This window comes from Anolis carolinensis, chromosome 1 (genome assembly GCF_035594765.1).
Source record: "Anolis carolinensis isolate JA03-04 chromosome 1, rAnoCar3.1.pri, whole genome shotgun sequence".
In the NCBI taxonomy this organism is placed as follows: domain Eukaryota; kingdom Metazoa; phylum Chordata; class Lepidosauria; order Squamata; family Dactyloidae; genus Anolis; species Anolis carolinensis.
In genome coordinates this window covers 163,512,774-163,529,609 of record NC_085841.1, presented here as the reverse complement: position 1 = coordinate 163,529,609, position 16,836 = coordinate 163,512,774, and the positions used below count along the sequence as shown (strand labels likewise).

Here is a 16,836-nt window from a genome sequence, read left to right as displayed (position 1 = left end):
ACTTATTTGAACCTCCAGAAGCTGAAACCTTTTGCTCTTGTATTTCTAAGTATTTCTAAGCTTTTTGTTGATTTTTTATTTTGTTAACTGCAGCGTTTTTGAATCCAAGACAAACTTGGGCGAAGTGCTGTTGATTTGCTTTTTCATCAGCTATGCACACATGCTCATGTTTTCTAAGCTATATCAATGTATTTACATGTCGTGATGTTTCTGGTCCAGCAAGAATTCCAAGGTGAGGGAGAGAGACCTAGTCTTATTGGAATATATTTGCTGAACACATAAGGTCAAGCTGTGACTTGATGACCCCATTTTCCAATCAATCTCCATGACAGAAAATTTGATCAGATTGAACTGTGACTTCCTGGCCCCTGTGCTGTGCACAAATTTAGGTTTCTAACAAAATGTTTGATTTACTTAGAACACAATGTTGTACTACTCCTCAAACCACAGGGAAAGGCGAGTAATATTATGATGATTAGGCTTGGGAATAATGCTTTGATTAGTATATGTTGCCCTAAAGTGGGGTCAAGTTATAGTTCAAAAGAGCGGGAGGACTTGCTAGTAATGGCTATGCACTTGTTTGTTACTAAATGTGTGGTTTAAAACTGTTTCCTCCCTGCACACAGATCACATCCAGATTGGCGGTTTGCAACATGGATTGGGATCGACTGAAAGCCAAGGATCTATTAGCTTTATTTAATTCTTTTGTGCCCAAAGGTGGTGTTATTTTTTCTGTGAAGGTAAGTACTTCTTTTAGTCACCAAAATCACCTTGACTCACTGTCTTGGCTGTGAGAATTGTAGGCCTTGTAAGAAACATAGCTGTCATCCTACAACACAGTAAGGCGCACCTGAAAAGTTGTTGTTGTGTGAAATATAAATAAACAGCATAATACTAAATAGGATATTCCCAGAACAGAAAAAAAGAAAGTTTGATGGAATGATTCAAGTGAAGAGTTAGGTCTTTCAGACACTTTGTTCATATCTCACTCAGCCATAGAAACCCACTGGGTGACTTTGGGTAAGTCACATTCGTCCTCAAAGGAAGGCAGTGGCAAGCCTCCAAGAAAATTTTGGCAAGAAATTCAGATGATAGGGTCTTAATAAGTTGAGGTCAACCTTAAGACACATAACAATGATAACAGAAATGATACCGAGGAAATGCCACCAACTCAAGACTTAGACAGAAAAAGAGAAGAGGGCAGGAAGTATGCTGTGGTATGGTTGTAAATATTTTGAAGCATTTCCACTTTCTGAGAGAGAGTATACACTGTGATCCCTATATCCATGGTTTCATATATTCTTATCTGACAAAATACGTCTTCTAGGCATTTTCTAGGTTCTCCAGCATATCTTTATAGTATTCTTGGGCTAGAAATCCTTCATTTCAATATGTTTCACTGTTATCCAGTTTCATGTATCCACACAAAGTCTGGGAATGTATCCCCTGTGAATGTGAGGATCGTGCTATATGCCTTAGCATCTACAGCAGAGCTTCTTAAACGTTTCCACTTGGGACTTGATTTGGCCAAAGAGAATTTTATATCATCCCAGGTATATACTGTAGATATATAAAATAAGTATAAAAACCAAACATTTGCTGATAACAAATGAGTATATTAAAGGCTTGCTAAAGCTGAATTTCCTCTTTATGAAGTAAAGTTGAAGCATCTTCTGTCCACTGTAAACACTGCACAACAGATTTGTATAAATGTTCAGAAAACTTTTATTGACAAATTTTTCATAACATTATTGTTATTGTTGTTTATTTATGCCCTGTTTTCTCTCTGCATTGAGCTAAGAGGACCCCATTAGGTGTTGGCACTCACAGTTTAAGAAGCTGTGATCTAGAAGGCATACCTATCTGAGCAGCTGACTGGACATATGTGATTTTTCCTGCTTTTAATATCACCAAACTCCATTAATGCTAGGGGAGACTTTAAGTTTGGTGGCAATTGGAGGATTTGGGTACTTGCTGCTAGAAAAGAGAGGTGCTTTTTAGACTACATATGTGCACATGAGACAAAAAGAGTGTGTAAATGAAGAAGAGCACATGGGAATGTGTAAATAGTGTCAGGGTACATGCTTTTTATTGGATAAAAAATCCTTCCCCAACCCTGCCCTAGTTATTTTTGTATATGAAAAACACATCAGAAACAATATATTGAAAACCTTTGTCCATATTGCTCTCACATTGTATCATATAATGACTAACCTTTCTGATGGTCTCTAGATTTATCCTTCAGAGTTTGGAAAAGCTAGAATGAAAGAAGAAGTAGCAAGTGGACCGACAGAATTGTTAAGCCTTTCTGAAAATGTCACAGAGAAGGACAGGTATGTAATGTTTGAGAAATGTTTGTCTACGTGAGCTCACAACCCTTTCCAGAGGAACAATAATTCTCATGAACAACAACCTCAACAATGAGATACTAGACCAAATTAAAAATAGGGGTGAAAGATACATATTACTAAAATTGAAAGTTGACAATAAACAGATTACCATAGCAAATATATACTCCTAATAAAGGTCAACAACGATTTCTGAGAAAAATCCTGAAAAAACTTCAAAACTTTTATGAGGGAGAGACTTTCCTAACAGGATTTCAACTTGGACATAAGTAAACATAAAACATTTAAAATAGAAAATTGGGAATTAAAAGACACATTTGACATAAGTGTTGTCGAAGGCTTTCATGGCTGGAATCACTGGGTTGCTGTGAGTTTTCAGGGCTGTATGGCCATGTTCCAGAAGTATTTTCTCCTGACGTTTTGCCAACATCTATGGCAGGCATCCTCACAGGTTCAGTGGCATGCTGCAAGTTGCAAGGTGCAGCAATAGACTAAATCAGTGGGACCACCAATAGCAAACACAGCATTGGCTGATAGTATGCCAATAGTTCCCACATATAAGGCATCAAAATTTTTGATTTAAACAAAGATTCAATTTCAGAAAGGCAGATTGGTGTAAATTCTCAGACATGTTAGATGACAATATCATATTGGTCGCCCCAATTCCTGAGGAATATGAGTGCTTTATTGAAATAGTAAAAACCTGCTCACAGGCTTCTATACCGAGAGGCTGCAGAACACACTATCTTCAGGGCATTACTCCTGATACAGCTGCCTTGTTGGAAGACTACTACAGACTCCACAGTAAAGACATTTAGTGAGCAAATTCTTCAGGCAAGGCAGAGCATTTTGTCCTCCATCTCTGAGGCTAAGAAAGAACAGTGGATGAAGCTGATAACAGAAGTCGATATGGACAGGAGCAGTCAGAAGGCATGGAGGCTGTTAAGATGGTTGAGCAAACAAATATCCATGCCAACATAAAGGCAGATCAGATAGCGCATCAACTTCTGAAGAATGGGAAACCCAACCTTGCCACCAAAGTAGGAAGGAAACCAATAGTTAGACAACCAGATAATGAGAACAGCTTCGTGAACCTTTTACATCTACTGAATTGGACATGGATGTGTCTCTTAATGAGACATGCTGCATTATCACAGGATGTCTACACCCCACACCACTAGAAATTATATATCAGCCAGGATGCCAACGCCTTAAATCAAGAAATAATTTTCTAAATCTACAGAAATACTTGCAGGAACACCTCAGCAAGTGAGAGTCCAAAAGTGGCAAGCTAAAATCTAGAAGCTCAAGCTATGGCTGATATCGAATGAGAGATTCCCTCTTGGGCACACAGAAGACTGGGTGACTTGGAAGGCGCTTAACAGACTATGCTCTGGCACCGCAAGATGCAGAGCCAACCTTAAGAAATGGGGCCACAAAGTGAAGTCGATGACATGTGAGTGTGGAAAAGAGCAAACCACAGACTACCTATTACAATGCAGTCTGAGCCCTGTCCCATGCACAATGGAGGACCTTCTTATAGCAACACCAGAGGCACTCCAAGTGGCCAGCTACTGGTCAAAGGACATTTAGTATAATGCCAAGTTTTTAACTGTGTTTGTGTTTTTAAATATATTACTACTGTACCCTCGGTTCGCTTCTGACACAATAAATAAATTAAAGTCCTCAGAGATTGTGAGGTCTGTTGGAAACTAGGCAGGTGGGGTTTATTTATCTGTGGAATGTCCAGGGTGGGAGAAAGAACTCTTGTCTGTTTGAGGCAGGTTTGAATGTTTCCATTGGCCACCTTTATTAACATTGAATTCAAGAACTATGTGTGAGCATCCATGGGATGGTGCAGCCACATTTTTGCTAGTAGAGGATTTGAGAAATAATGTACAGGGGACCACATGTTACAAACAAGATAGATTCTGGGGGTATGTTCTTAAGTTGAATTTGTATGTAAGTTGAAACAGGTACATTTTTAAAGTGTAGCTCCATATAGGCTTTGGATAGCAGGGGAAGGGTTAATACCCTTGTGGTGTTGGTTTTACTGTTTGTGCTCCTGTTCAGATTATTTCACCTCACTTTCTGTCCCTGTGATAATTGGATGTTGAACATTTTGGCTTGTTGTGGAAACAAGGATTGGTGAGAAATCTTCAGTGAAGACACCTTTTCCCCATGATAACTCTTTCAGGGATGGATTTTCTTTCCGAGGGGTAGATTTCTTTCACTTCCTGTCGTCTCACCCCTGTTCTTAACTATGAGTCATTTCTAAGTCAGATGTTTGTAACCCAGGGACTGCCTGTACATACTTGCATACAGTTTCCACCACTAGGTGGAACCTTGTTTCCATCTGTAAATGAACAAACACCAGTTTTATTGTAATTCCATATGTGATCAGTTTAGTACTAAAAGTCTATGCTATTGTATTTCTTCAATTCGAAGACTCGCTTTTTCCTATATAAATATTTTTTAAAATGCAGTGCATCTTAGAATCACAGATGTATCTTATGTGTTTTGGGTAGTGGTGGGGCTGAAATTAGGGTACATCTTACAATCTATAGCTTCTGGCAATTTAAGAAATACAGTAGATTAATGTTATACCAGTATGATAACATAATGTTTCTTTAGGGAAAGATAGGAAATTGTTTTTTGGTCATTGTTCTTTTGTTTCTATAACAATACTCAACTCTTCCTGTTTCACTATAGTGTTTATAAGGAGAAACTGAGAGACTATCAATTCAAACGACTGAGATATTTCTATGCAGTCGTAGAATGCGACTCTTCTGAAACAGCCAATAAGATTTATGAAGAATGTGATGGACTCGAATTTGAAAGCAGCTGCTCTTTTGTTGACCTCAGGTATGAGGTATTGTCATTTCTTCTTTGTTTTTAAAATATGTAATTTAGTATTATTTAGCGGTGTGTGTTGCATATTAGTAGAGTATTTGGCTAGGACTAAAGGGGTTCACATTCAAATCCTTATTTAGTGGCTTTGGGCCAATACTTTATTGTTCCCTTGGTATTGGGAACAATAAAAGGGGGAAGAAGTTCACCAATACCATTTTTAACTTTTTGGTAGAAGAATGTGTTATAGATGTAACAAAGGCTTAAAGAATGTATTTAAAGAATGGTTCTCCTTATCTTGCCCATGCTGAAATAATGGAATTAATTAAAGGCGTGTTTGCAGCCCCCACACCTCAGGTGAGATGTGGACTTATTTAGATAATCCAAAGATGAATTTAAAATGCATTTAAAGTCTGTGTGAGACAATGCCATCCTGAAAAATTGATGTGTGTTGACAACACGCTTTGCCTAGATTTCCTATTGCTTCATAGCCTAAAGCTTTGGAAATGAGAATGGCGCTAAGAACTCACCAAGGATGGGTTCTTCCTCTTTTAAAGCTATCTAATAATAAACATCAGATTTTCTATAGTTCTATATCTGTATCTTTATGATTCATTCCGTATATAGTGTAAGGCAGGATGGGCAGTGTGTGGCAGCTAGGTGCCTTCTTTCCATTCTCTGTCAGTTTGACACTCTGAGGAAGAAACCTGTTTTAGGTTCCTTGGGCTTTTCCCTGTCAAACTAGATGTTACTTCTGGATACATTTTGAAAAATGGACCTCCTTAAGCATTTGGTTAGGTAGAACATAATGAATGTGCCCCTCATCTCACCTGGATGGTGGTTAAGGATGCTAAAAACCACAAATACAAAGGAATGATATCAAGGCAGTTTGAACATTGATACAATTTATAAAAACTAAAATCGGTTGAATAAATTGCAGCCATTTATAGTCCTCATAAGTTGCCACATAAAGCCAAAGACCTATATGGATAAAAGTATCTTTGCCTGACTGCAGAAGGTTATCAGTGGAACAACTATTCAGTTCTTGTGCTCAGAAGTGGCTTTCAAAAAGACATTTCAAATGTCCTTTCAGGTGTAGTCAAAACGGGAAAGAAAGATCTCTTCTGAAGATTGTAAATCCCAAAGAGCTTCGCTAGGAAATTGAATAGGAGAGAATGCTTCAGATTTCAGTACTTTGAATGTTGCTAGCGTGCCTCACCCAGTAACTGGGATGTCTGCTATATATGATGTTCCTTTTTGGGTTTCACTTTAACATTCAGCAGTACTTTTATGCTGAAAGTGTTCTAGTAGCTTCTTCCATTGTAACACTTTTGTGAATAAATTCACTGTTCTCATTTTACTAAAAGGACGTTAAATTGAATACTGTCTGCCTAATGGCAAAACAGACACTGTTTGCAGATGTTGCAGCCAGATGGTTTTCACTTTCTGTCCCTTGCAATACAATGATTGCCGCAAACTAAGGTTGAACCCAGATCTCTGAGATCCCTATGAAACACTGGTAAATCTGACAGACGGTAGTTCTAATGCCTATTGGTTTAAAGCAAGGGTGCAGAATGTGTGGCCCTTTTAAATATTTTTGGATTGTCACTCCCTTAATTTCTCACCATTTGATACACTGGCTAAAGAGGATGGGAGTTGTCCATCCATAGATGGAAGGCCATACTTTTCCCATTGTGCCTCTGCCTGGATGTTTCATCATAACTGGATGAAACTGATTTCTGAAAGTAGCACACGATGGCCACTTTCAAAGTTGTTTGGGCCATCCTTAATTCGAAGATGACTCTCCCATACCAACATGGATCTTTGGTGTGTCAGAGACCTTTCTTAGCACCCGGTACATGTTCTTTTTTAATTGGAAATGCTGCCAAATTGGCATGAGAGTTCTGCCTGTAAAGCAGATGTCCTTTCACTGATTAATTTCTTCTTCATTGGCTTCCTGCTCTGAACTTGCTGCAGGATTGTTCCCAGGTTTGTGGGCTTCATTGATGACAATAATAGGAATTCCATCCTTTTCATTGGAAATATGAAAGTGCCGGCAGGACATCCCTTGTGCAGAGCAAAGGCTAACAGTTTTGTCAAAGACACTCCGCATTCTCTCCAGCCTAGTATTCTCACAGCTAATCCTAATTAGAGAGAAGCTGGACCTATCAGTTCTGTTCCTTTGAAGCTTTGTGATATCTGTTTCAATAATAAATCATTTCCCTTTTGCTTTTAAGATTTATTCCAGATGATGTGACATTTGATGATGAGCCAAAGGACGTGGCCTCAGAAGTGGACGGAGCTGCTTATAAACCAAAGTTCTTCACATCTGCCGCTGTGGCAACTTCAAAGGTACCTTCACAGTGTTTTTGTAGCCCTTTAGGACTTGTTTAGTTTTGTGTGTTCTTAATTTGTAAATTGTATAAGTACAACAGTGATTTCAGTGTAGATAGAAGGGGGAAAGAATCCATTTGTATTGACGCAATTGTCAAAAAGCAGAAGTGTGGTTCTGGACAACTGTAGTGCTGAATGACTTGTGCTTGGATTTAACTGAGTTCATAACCTCATGACATATGTCTTGAGTGTGCATTTGACAGTGTTGGCAAACGATAAGAGAGCTCTGAAAGTCATTTTATGTCATCTTTTTTGGTGCTAGCTGTCTCTAAAATGCCTGTTAAATCTGTATATTCCTTCAAACACATTTGGACATCAAGTGTATCTTCTAGATTTCTTGTCTTTCAAAACAAAACAGCTTAATCTTATGTCACAAGTGCTTGATTTGTAATGGAGTGTATTACTGACTTCTCTAAACCATACATACTATTTATAGGTGAAAATATTTTGAAAAAGTCGAAAGAAAATGTAAGTTTTCTGTAAGATGTTTGCCATGTCTTAGCTCATTAGTATTTTTGAACCAAAACATCATGTTATACAACAAATTTGACAGAAAAAGTAGGTAAATTCAAATACAGTAGAGTCTCACTTATCCAACGTTCTGGATTATCCAACACATTTTTTTGTCAATGTTTTCAATGCATTGTGATACTTTGGTGCATTAATTACTACATAACATTAATGTGTAATGAACTACTTTTTCTGTCACATTATTTTGTCTGGGCTGGATACAGGCAATGGCCAGTGAAATCATTCCACACTCTACTTGACAACCATTTTCAGGGCATGCACCCACCATACTGTGGCAGATATTTCTGTTGAGCTTCGTATATAGATCCACGCAGATGAAGTTTTTCCATAGTCCGTAACCCCTTGCAAATAGATAATATTGAACTCATTGTGTTTTCTGCCTGGGTAAAAACATGGAGAACTATACTGTTAAGTGCAATATACCGTAGAGTCTCACTTATCCAAGCTAAACGGGCCAGCAGAAGCTTGGATAAGTGAATATCTTGGATAATACCCGGTTTCCCCTAAAATAAGACATCCCCAGAAAATAAGACCTAGTAGAGGTTTTGCTGAATTGCTAAATATAAGGCCTCCCCTGAAAGTAAGACCTAGCAAAGTTTTTGTTGGGAAGCATGCCCGCTGAACAGAACACCAGAGCATGCAGGATCGGTAAATGTACATACCATAAAGTGTTATACATGGAAAAATTAGTAGTAACAAGAAATTCTTGATGGGATTCACAGTTTGTCTGGTTATGCTGGTTTGTGATGACAACTACTGTACAGTATATAATGTTCATTTTTTTTGTTCAACAATAAATGTGAATTATTCTTGATGGAAAAATAAGACATCCCCTGAAAACAAGACCTAGAGCATCTTTGGGAGCAAAAATCAATATAAGATACTGTCTTATTTTTGGGGAAACACGGTAAGAAGAGTCTGCTGCCCTGCAGACTAGAACACGGAACAATGGCTTCTAACTACAGGAAAGGAGATTCCACCTGAACATTAGGAAGAACTTCCGCACTGTGAGGGCTGTTCGGCAGTGGAGCTCTCTTCCCCAGACTGTGGTGGAGGCTCCTTCTTTGGAGGCTTTTAAGCAGAGGCTGGATGGCCATATGTCGGGTGTACTTTAAATGCGATTTCCTGCTTCTTGGCAGGGGGTTGGACTAAATGGCCCATGAGGTCTCTTCCAACTCTACTATTCTATGATTCTATGATTAAGGAAAAGCCTATTAAACATCAAATTAGGTTATGATTTTACAAATTAAGCACCAAAACATCATGTTATACAACAAATTGGACAGAAAAAGTAGTTCAATACGCAGTAATGTTATGTTGTAATTACTGTATTTACAAATTTAGCACCAAAATATCACGATATATTGAAAACATTGACTACAAAAATGGCTTGGATAATCCAGAAACTTGGATAAGCGAGGCTTGGATAAGTGAGACTCTACTGTATGTCATTCAGTTATGGAGCGGCATTATGAGTATCTTCGCTTTGATTTAAAAATATAAGCCTGTTTCCAAACCACTCTTTTTGAAGTGAAATGGTTGTGGCTAAGGTCTGGAGAAGACTCAGTAATTGGAGATGCTCTGGAAAGCCCCTTCTGGTCACTTAGAGTACTATCCTAGTGACTTGCTTCTTATCCATCTCCAAAGACCACAGCTATCCTTTTCTGTAGGCTTTCCGACTTGACTGTTGTAGCTTTCCAACTGTAGATAAAATATTCAGAAATTTCAGCAAGCCCTGAATTCTGGGGGGGGAATCAATATATACTACAGTAGAGCCCTGCTTAACCGAGCTCCGCTAATCTGAGCTTCCGTATTATCCAAGGCCCTGGGCGCTCTCCCTCCCTCACTCACCCTTCCCTCCCTCCCTTGCTTGCAGGCTCCCTCAGGAAGAAGAGGTTTTCTGGGAGCAGCAGCAGGGACAGCCTGCAACCCTCCCTTGGGAGCTGCAATGCCCCCAGCACTTCTCCCGGAGATCCTCGTCTTCCTCTCCTTCGATAGCCAGCCAGCCGAGGGGGAAGGGGAGGAGGATCACCGGGAGAAGCGATGGGGGCAGTGCAGCTCCCAAGCGGGGCTTCCAGGCTACCCCCGGCGCTTCTCCCGATGATCCTCCTCCCCTTCTCCCTCGGTAGGCTGGCTATCGAGGGAAAAGTGGAGGAGGATCGCCGGGAGAAGTGATGGGGGCAGTGCAGCCCCCAAGAGAGGCTTGCAGGCTACCCCCGGTGCTTCTCCCGGCGATCCTCGTCTTCCTCTCCCTCGATAGCCAGCCTGCCGAGGGAGAGGAGGACGATGGGGAGGATGAGGAGAAGCCTCTTCCCCAGCAACAGGGGAAGAGGTTCCTTCTTCTGCCACCCTCCCTATTATGCGAGAACTTCACTTATCCAATATTCTGCCGGCCAGTTTAAATCGGATAAGCGAGACTCTACTGTAGTTTCTAATATATTCTCCTGTGTTTGAGTAAAGCTCGTGCAGCAATAATAGCACAACACATTTTGGGGCCAAAACTCAACCCAGGCTTAATTACTGTGTTTTGTTTGTTTTTTTTAATTCTAAGAAGCACTTTTCTCCCATATAAACATCTCTAAAAATGAAGTTCATCTTAGAATTACGAGCTTTTTTATGGTAGTAGTACTGAAATAAGTCTGCATCTTACAATTGAAGAAATATGGTATATGTGATTTTTAAGATGTGTATCCACAGTGTTAAATGACTAATAAGTGTATTTTTACCCTTAGGTAGACATCACATGGGATGAGACGGATCATGAAAGGGTGACTTCCCTGAGCCGAACTTTTAAAAAAGATGAGCTTCTGGACATGGACTTCCAGGCTTACTTGGCTTCATCAAGTGAAGAGGACGATGCTGAGGTGGACGAGGGGGAACATCAGCAAGGTACTTCTGAAAAGTTTATTTAAGTACAATTGTAATGAAGTGTTTTCTAGATAATCTTTTCTCCAAGGCTGTCAATTTTAATAATTAAATTAGAATTAAATGTTCAGTAAATTAAGTTTGCTTTTCATTTTAAGATCCCTTATTTCCTTAATAAAAATGGCCATCCAGTGAGGAAGCAAAATATCTAGTCCAGTTTCCATCCAAGAAGATAGACACAAGACATAGTTTGAATCAATTTGTGAGTGAGCTCCCACTCCTGATTCTTCTTTCCTTTCTTGGCCGCAACAATATTGGAAAGTTTTACTTTTGGTTCTGATAAGGCCCCGTGATGTCTGTATTTTGGGGAATTTTGGTTGGCTATTTAAATGTCTGTTAATGACAACAAGACTATTATCCTATACACACTTGAGTTGGGAGTATGTATCACTGAAAATAGTGGGACTTAACTTTCAAGTAAATACAGGATTGCTGTGGTTCAGTCTAGAAGAATGCATTTAGTTTTTTGGAGAAAACTTGCAATTTATAGAGACATGTCTAGGAACAGGCAAGATACCAGCTGAAATTAGATTAGGATGGAAATGGTCGACTCTCAGAACAACCATGTCCTTGTGGGGAGGATGGCACAAAATTTGCTTCTAGAAATATAAGACTCCACTGTTACAATAGCAAATTTATTCTTTAGATTTAGAAAATGGTTGTGACCTGGCCATGTTGGCCATAAGATATTTGAAGCATTTTAAATAAACTAATAGGTGATAGCCTCAGCTTGTCCTTGTTTTGTAATACAGTTGAGTGGTAGAAGAACAGCAGGACTCACCAGTATTTTTATTGGATCACTAAAATGTCATAAATGTGGTGAAGATTTTTGTTTCGGACAACTCTTCTTCAGACTTAGATGGTATAAATTTAGAGGACTGGGGAAAACAATAAAGAGTAAAAGCCTAAAGGTCTGATCAGACATCCTTGCAATTGTTTTTACAATGATTACAGTGAATTTGAAAGCTTGCCATGTTTCTATTATTTTTTGCAATCCAATTGAAATTTACATTTAGCACACACGTTTATGTGATTACACAAGACGGATGAGAACAATAATGTGAACAACTAGATTTCAACAGACCTATCCCAGGGTTGTCTGTCTTCTGCATATTTGTATATTTCCCTCTGTCTTTATACAGGGTGTTTGAAAAAGAACTCCCTAGTTTTAAGTATAAATACATTAAAACTAGGGAGTTCTTTTTCAAACACCCTGTATTGTTTTACATTCTAAAAGTTATTGCAATCCTGGTTTTGAACTGAAACAATTCAGGTTCTCTCTCTCTCTCTCTCTCTCTCTCTCTCTCTCTCTCTCTCTCTCTCTCTCTCTCTCTCACACACACACACACACACACACACACACACACACAGAGAGACCATCATTGTGTAAATGAGGCCTCAGAGTCTAGGCTGGAATGAGTTTGCTTTGAGCCTTTGGAAGAATTGGAAGGCTGCTTTTATAAGCTGGTGTTCTTGTTGTTCGTGGAAATATTCCCTTTCTCTGGAAATTGAGCTCCTGAAATCGTACAATTCTAGAGAAATATAATACCCTGTGGTTGTAGAGATTCAATCTTGACAACTGAATTTTTGGATAACATTTGGTGTTTTATGGACTCTAGTTATTTGGCAGTGTTGTCAGTTGAAATAATGCTAACAGCACAGACAATAAGTGAATACTAAGGTTTCTTGAAATCATAACCCTCTTTATTGTGTTCCTCAGGGGTAGCAAAGGAGATGCAGTGTAAGGTTTATATCTAATGTGATATATGAAGAAGCATTATTTCTGGGCTTTGGGGCAAAAAGAAAAAATGCGATAATTGGAAAAATATGAAGTAAATTAAGTGATGACTCTGTCAGTAGAATACATTTCCTGCATAAGACAGTAAGATAATGTTCTGCAGCCAAAGTATTTATGAATGGTGTTGAATCTAATCAATGGGCTTGGATCCTAACATTTTCTTATGTGAGTGGAAAGCCCTTTTGACATAAATGTATGTTGCTTCCATGTAAAAAACCAATAATATAATAACAACAATAATAATTCTTATTCACCTTTCCTTGTGGCTTGAGGTGGAGCACAACATAGTTAAAACACTTCATAAAACATTATATAAAATGCATATATTAAAATGTATTTCTATGAGATAAGATATATTAAAATACACAGAACAAAGTAAAATAAAATTAACACAGGGGAGGAACTTAAAATTCATAGTTAAAAATTGACTGTGTTGGCCAGTTACATATATGTATGACTGCATTCACTTTATCTCCAATGATTCCCTTTTGTTGTCTCAAATTGCACTTGCTGTCATATCTATTCTTTAGCTCCCTAAATTTTGTTTTCCTTTGATGGTGAGGATGTGCAATGTCAGTTTGGCAGAACATAAAATTACCAAAAGATTTGTAATTGTTTGTAAGACAGGTTTCAGGTGTGTACATGCCAGCAGATAGTATGATTGCAGAAGAAATAGATGAACAAAATGAGCATAAATCTGCAGAGTTTCCATCAGAATCCATAGCTCAGCGACTGAATGCACAAACTGCACACAAAAAGTTCTATGTCCAGTTTTTGCTATCTCTTGAAGGATTGGATAGCATGAGATGGGAAAAGCCTGCAGAGTAAGACATGTAATCTGGCTGGCTCCACATGTGCCTAATTTGATTCCTTGGGCAGCAATCTCCATGCCTTTGTTTCAGTTTTTAATTAAAGGCAAGATCCATTTTGTCTGCATATCATGTTTATGTTATATTCAATCCAGTTGAGTTTTTGTGTAAAGACAGGCTGAACATCCCTCATCTAGAATTCCTAAATCATCCACATGGGTGGCTGAGATAGTGACATGTGTGCTTTCTGATGTTAAGTCTACACAAACTTTGTCATGTGCGAATAGTTTTAAAATATTGTTTATACAATTTTCTTCTGGCTCTTTACGATATAATGTATATGAAGTATTTTTTCCCCACATTTGTACCCCTAATTTCATATTCGTTTTAAAATTTTCATATTTAGACTTGGGTTTCATCTCTTAAGATCCCCCCCCCCTCTCTTTCTCTATCTAATCTGAAATACATAACACTTCTGATCCTAAGCATTTTGGATAAGGGGTTCTCAACCTGTTCCCTTTATTTTTGGTATCAGAACCCTTTAAATTTTCGTATGAAAACCAGTCCAAGCAGTACACAATTCGTCATCAATAAAAGAAAATTGTAATGTTAAATGTACCAAATGGTAGTCTGCTAGGGAACTTGATAAAGTAAAGTATAGTATCCATTGGATTGTCAAGGGGAAAATTAAATACTGACCGCTAACAAATGTCACAGGCAAACAGTTTGTAGACAGAGATCAGGACCCCATTGTATTAGATGGCTCTCAGAGGAGGCCTATCACTAGTAGTTTGACTTTTTGTGCCGCTCATACATACAAAGTACCCAGGATCTTGGTCTGCCAGAAGCGATATTATTGTTGTTGTTGTTGTTGTTGTTGTTGTTTTATTTTTATATCCCGCCCCATCTCCCCAAAGGGACTTGGGGCGACTCACATGGGGCCAAACCCAACAACATACAATAAAATACAACAATATAAAATACATAACAATAGTAGATCAATAACACAGCTTTAACAGAATAAAAAGAGATCCTTTCATCCTTGTGGTGGTCCCTGCCTGTGGAGTGGCAAGCAGCATTAACCTGCCATTGCTCTGCCAGCAGGACTTTTTGCTCTATATCAAACCTAGAAGGGCTGACCTCTTACCCTCCAGAGCCCCTCATTACTTCTCTTTTCTGTTCATTCCTTGCATTTCATGTATCATACATCAACCTAGAGAAGGAAGTTTCAATTTAGCATTGTTAACGTTAATATTCTGGAAGAAATCTGAATTTTCCTGTATTTTCATTGCGGCCTCACAAACCACATGAAAAGTTTGCTCCTAACTGCAGTTGAGAAACATGGTTTAAGATGTGTGACCAGACTGGAGTTTTGCTGGTGTATTTTCAACCTGGAAAGTTCTTGAATTTAATTATGTTTTCAAAAATACACTTTTAATAGAAAATACACAGCCTTTTCTTTAACATGTTCCTGATGTTTTATTCATTGCGTTGTGGAGTACATGACAGAATTCTAGCCAGTCTGTTTATTGTGGCACTAAGCACAAACAGGGGGGAAATGAATTTCAGCTGTTTGAATAAAAATGTAAAATGTGTGATCAGATGGAAAGAATGTTCTGTACTTCTTACTCTCCTCAGTATAGTTATTAAAAAGGTGTTACAAATAAAACAGCAGACAATGTGTCTCATCCTGGTGAGTTGCGCTTATGCAGACCTCCCATTACCCAAAAGTTAAACTGAAATTTATTTACATTTTAATTAAAATTTCAGCATTCAGTATTAAAAGCTGTAGCTCACTGGTAGAGCACAGCTGCAGGTTCAATCTCTTGTAGTACTGGGAAATATACTAATATATAAACCAGCATTGTCTGGATGTTGGAGGGGCCGCTGGCTGCCTACTCCAGCTCTAGCAAGGCCTATCTCAAAAAGTTTCCAGGCAACTCTCTGGCAGTGGTGGGCAGGCTTGTCTTTGTGTCTCTTTCTTTCCTCCCTTCATTTCCCTCAGACACTTTCTCTGTTATATTTATTTATTTCCTCCTTCCCTTGCTTTCTCCTATACACCTTCCCCGTTCTCATTCTTTCCTCCTTTCCTTCCTTCCCCCTTCCCCTTGCCCTTGCCCTCCCTTCCCCTTCCCCTTGCCCTCCCTTCCCCTTCCTTTCTCTTGCTGTCATGGATAGCTCAGAAAGTGAGGATGAGGAGATTCTGGTTTAGTGGCCGAGCTGGAGCCCAGCAGTACCCAGTTCCTCCCTCAGTCAAACTTTTGAAGAAGTACCCATCAAAGCTTACTCCTCAGCCTGCAGAACAAATAGAAGTGAGTTCCTCTGAGCAGGCTGAGGAAGTTAACTGTTCCAGGTTTTGTGGATCTACGAAAAGAGAGATCTCAGCTGTGCAGGCCCTTGGGATTACCTGAGAAGACAGCCCAGCAACAGGTAACCCCTGAGAATTTAGGATTTAAGGAGCTCCAGGGTAGCACCTTGTTGCTGGCTGCAATGTTGATGCTTTAAGCTATGACCTCGGATTCTTGCTATTCATGATCCCTGGACCTTCCTTCGGACTTTAGCTGTCAGATTCTGATTTTCCTATGGACTCTCTTGTATTCAGCTCACAACCTTGGACTAGACACTTGACTACTGTTGGTTTACTCACTGCTTCTTCAATTATTTTAGGTTGGATAATGAAGTTCAGTCCAGATACATCAAGCCATGTAGGATCCTTTTTGGTACAAATAAGCCAACACATACTTTGACTTTTCTATATAGAGATGAAATCTGGGAAATCCATTGCCTGTCAGACTAGAGACTGCTGAGGAAGATACAAGCCTGGCCCACAAACATGTTTCCTCAAATCACCTATTGACTAACGGTGATCCCAAGGATTTCATAGCATTTTCTTCAGCAAGAAATATTCAGAGAGAGTTTGCCATTGCCTTCCTACTAATGTTTCCTCTTACATTCTTCTTAGACCATTTGGTATTCACTGATGGTCCACCTTCTAATCTTGCATAGCTTCCAAGGTCTGATGGGATCAATTACTTTTCCAGAGTTTGGGAAGCTATCTCATTTATTATTTGTTACCAGAATGTGGTGTCTGTGATTTTTTTTTTTTTTACTCGAGGTTCTTTCGTGTCTCAAATGGTCTCATGTAGCTTTAATCAGGCAGATGAATGCTGTCCCAAGCAAG

General features: G+C 39.0%; 1 protein-coding gene across 2 annotated transcripts in view; it reads left to right on the top strand.

Moving 5' to 3' along the window:
* Window positions 1-16,836, top strand: part of esf1 (ESF1 nucleolar pre-rRNA processing protein homolog) — a 52,265-nt gene that overhangs the window by 7,319 nt on the left and 28,110 nt on the right. For both annotated transcript variants that reach the window (XM_008115135.3, XM_008115128.3), the window contains exons 4-8: window positions 627-740; window positions 2,233-2,333; window positions 5,061-5,213; window positions 7,436-7,550; window positions 10,856-11,012. In XM_008115135.3, the coding sequence (XP_008113342.1) occupies window positions 627-740; window positions 2,233-2,333; window positions 5,061-5,213; window positions 7,436-7,550; window positions 10,856-11,012 (640 nt within the window). The remainder of the gene's footprint in view (window positions 1-626; window positions 741-2,232; window positions 2,334-5,060; window positions 5,214-7,435; window positions 7,551-10,855; window positions 11,013-16,836) is intronic.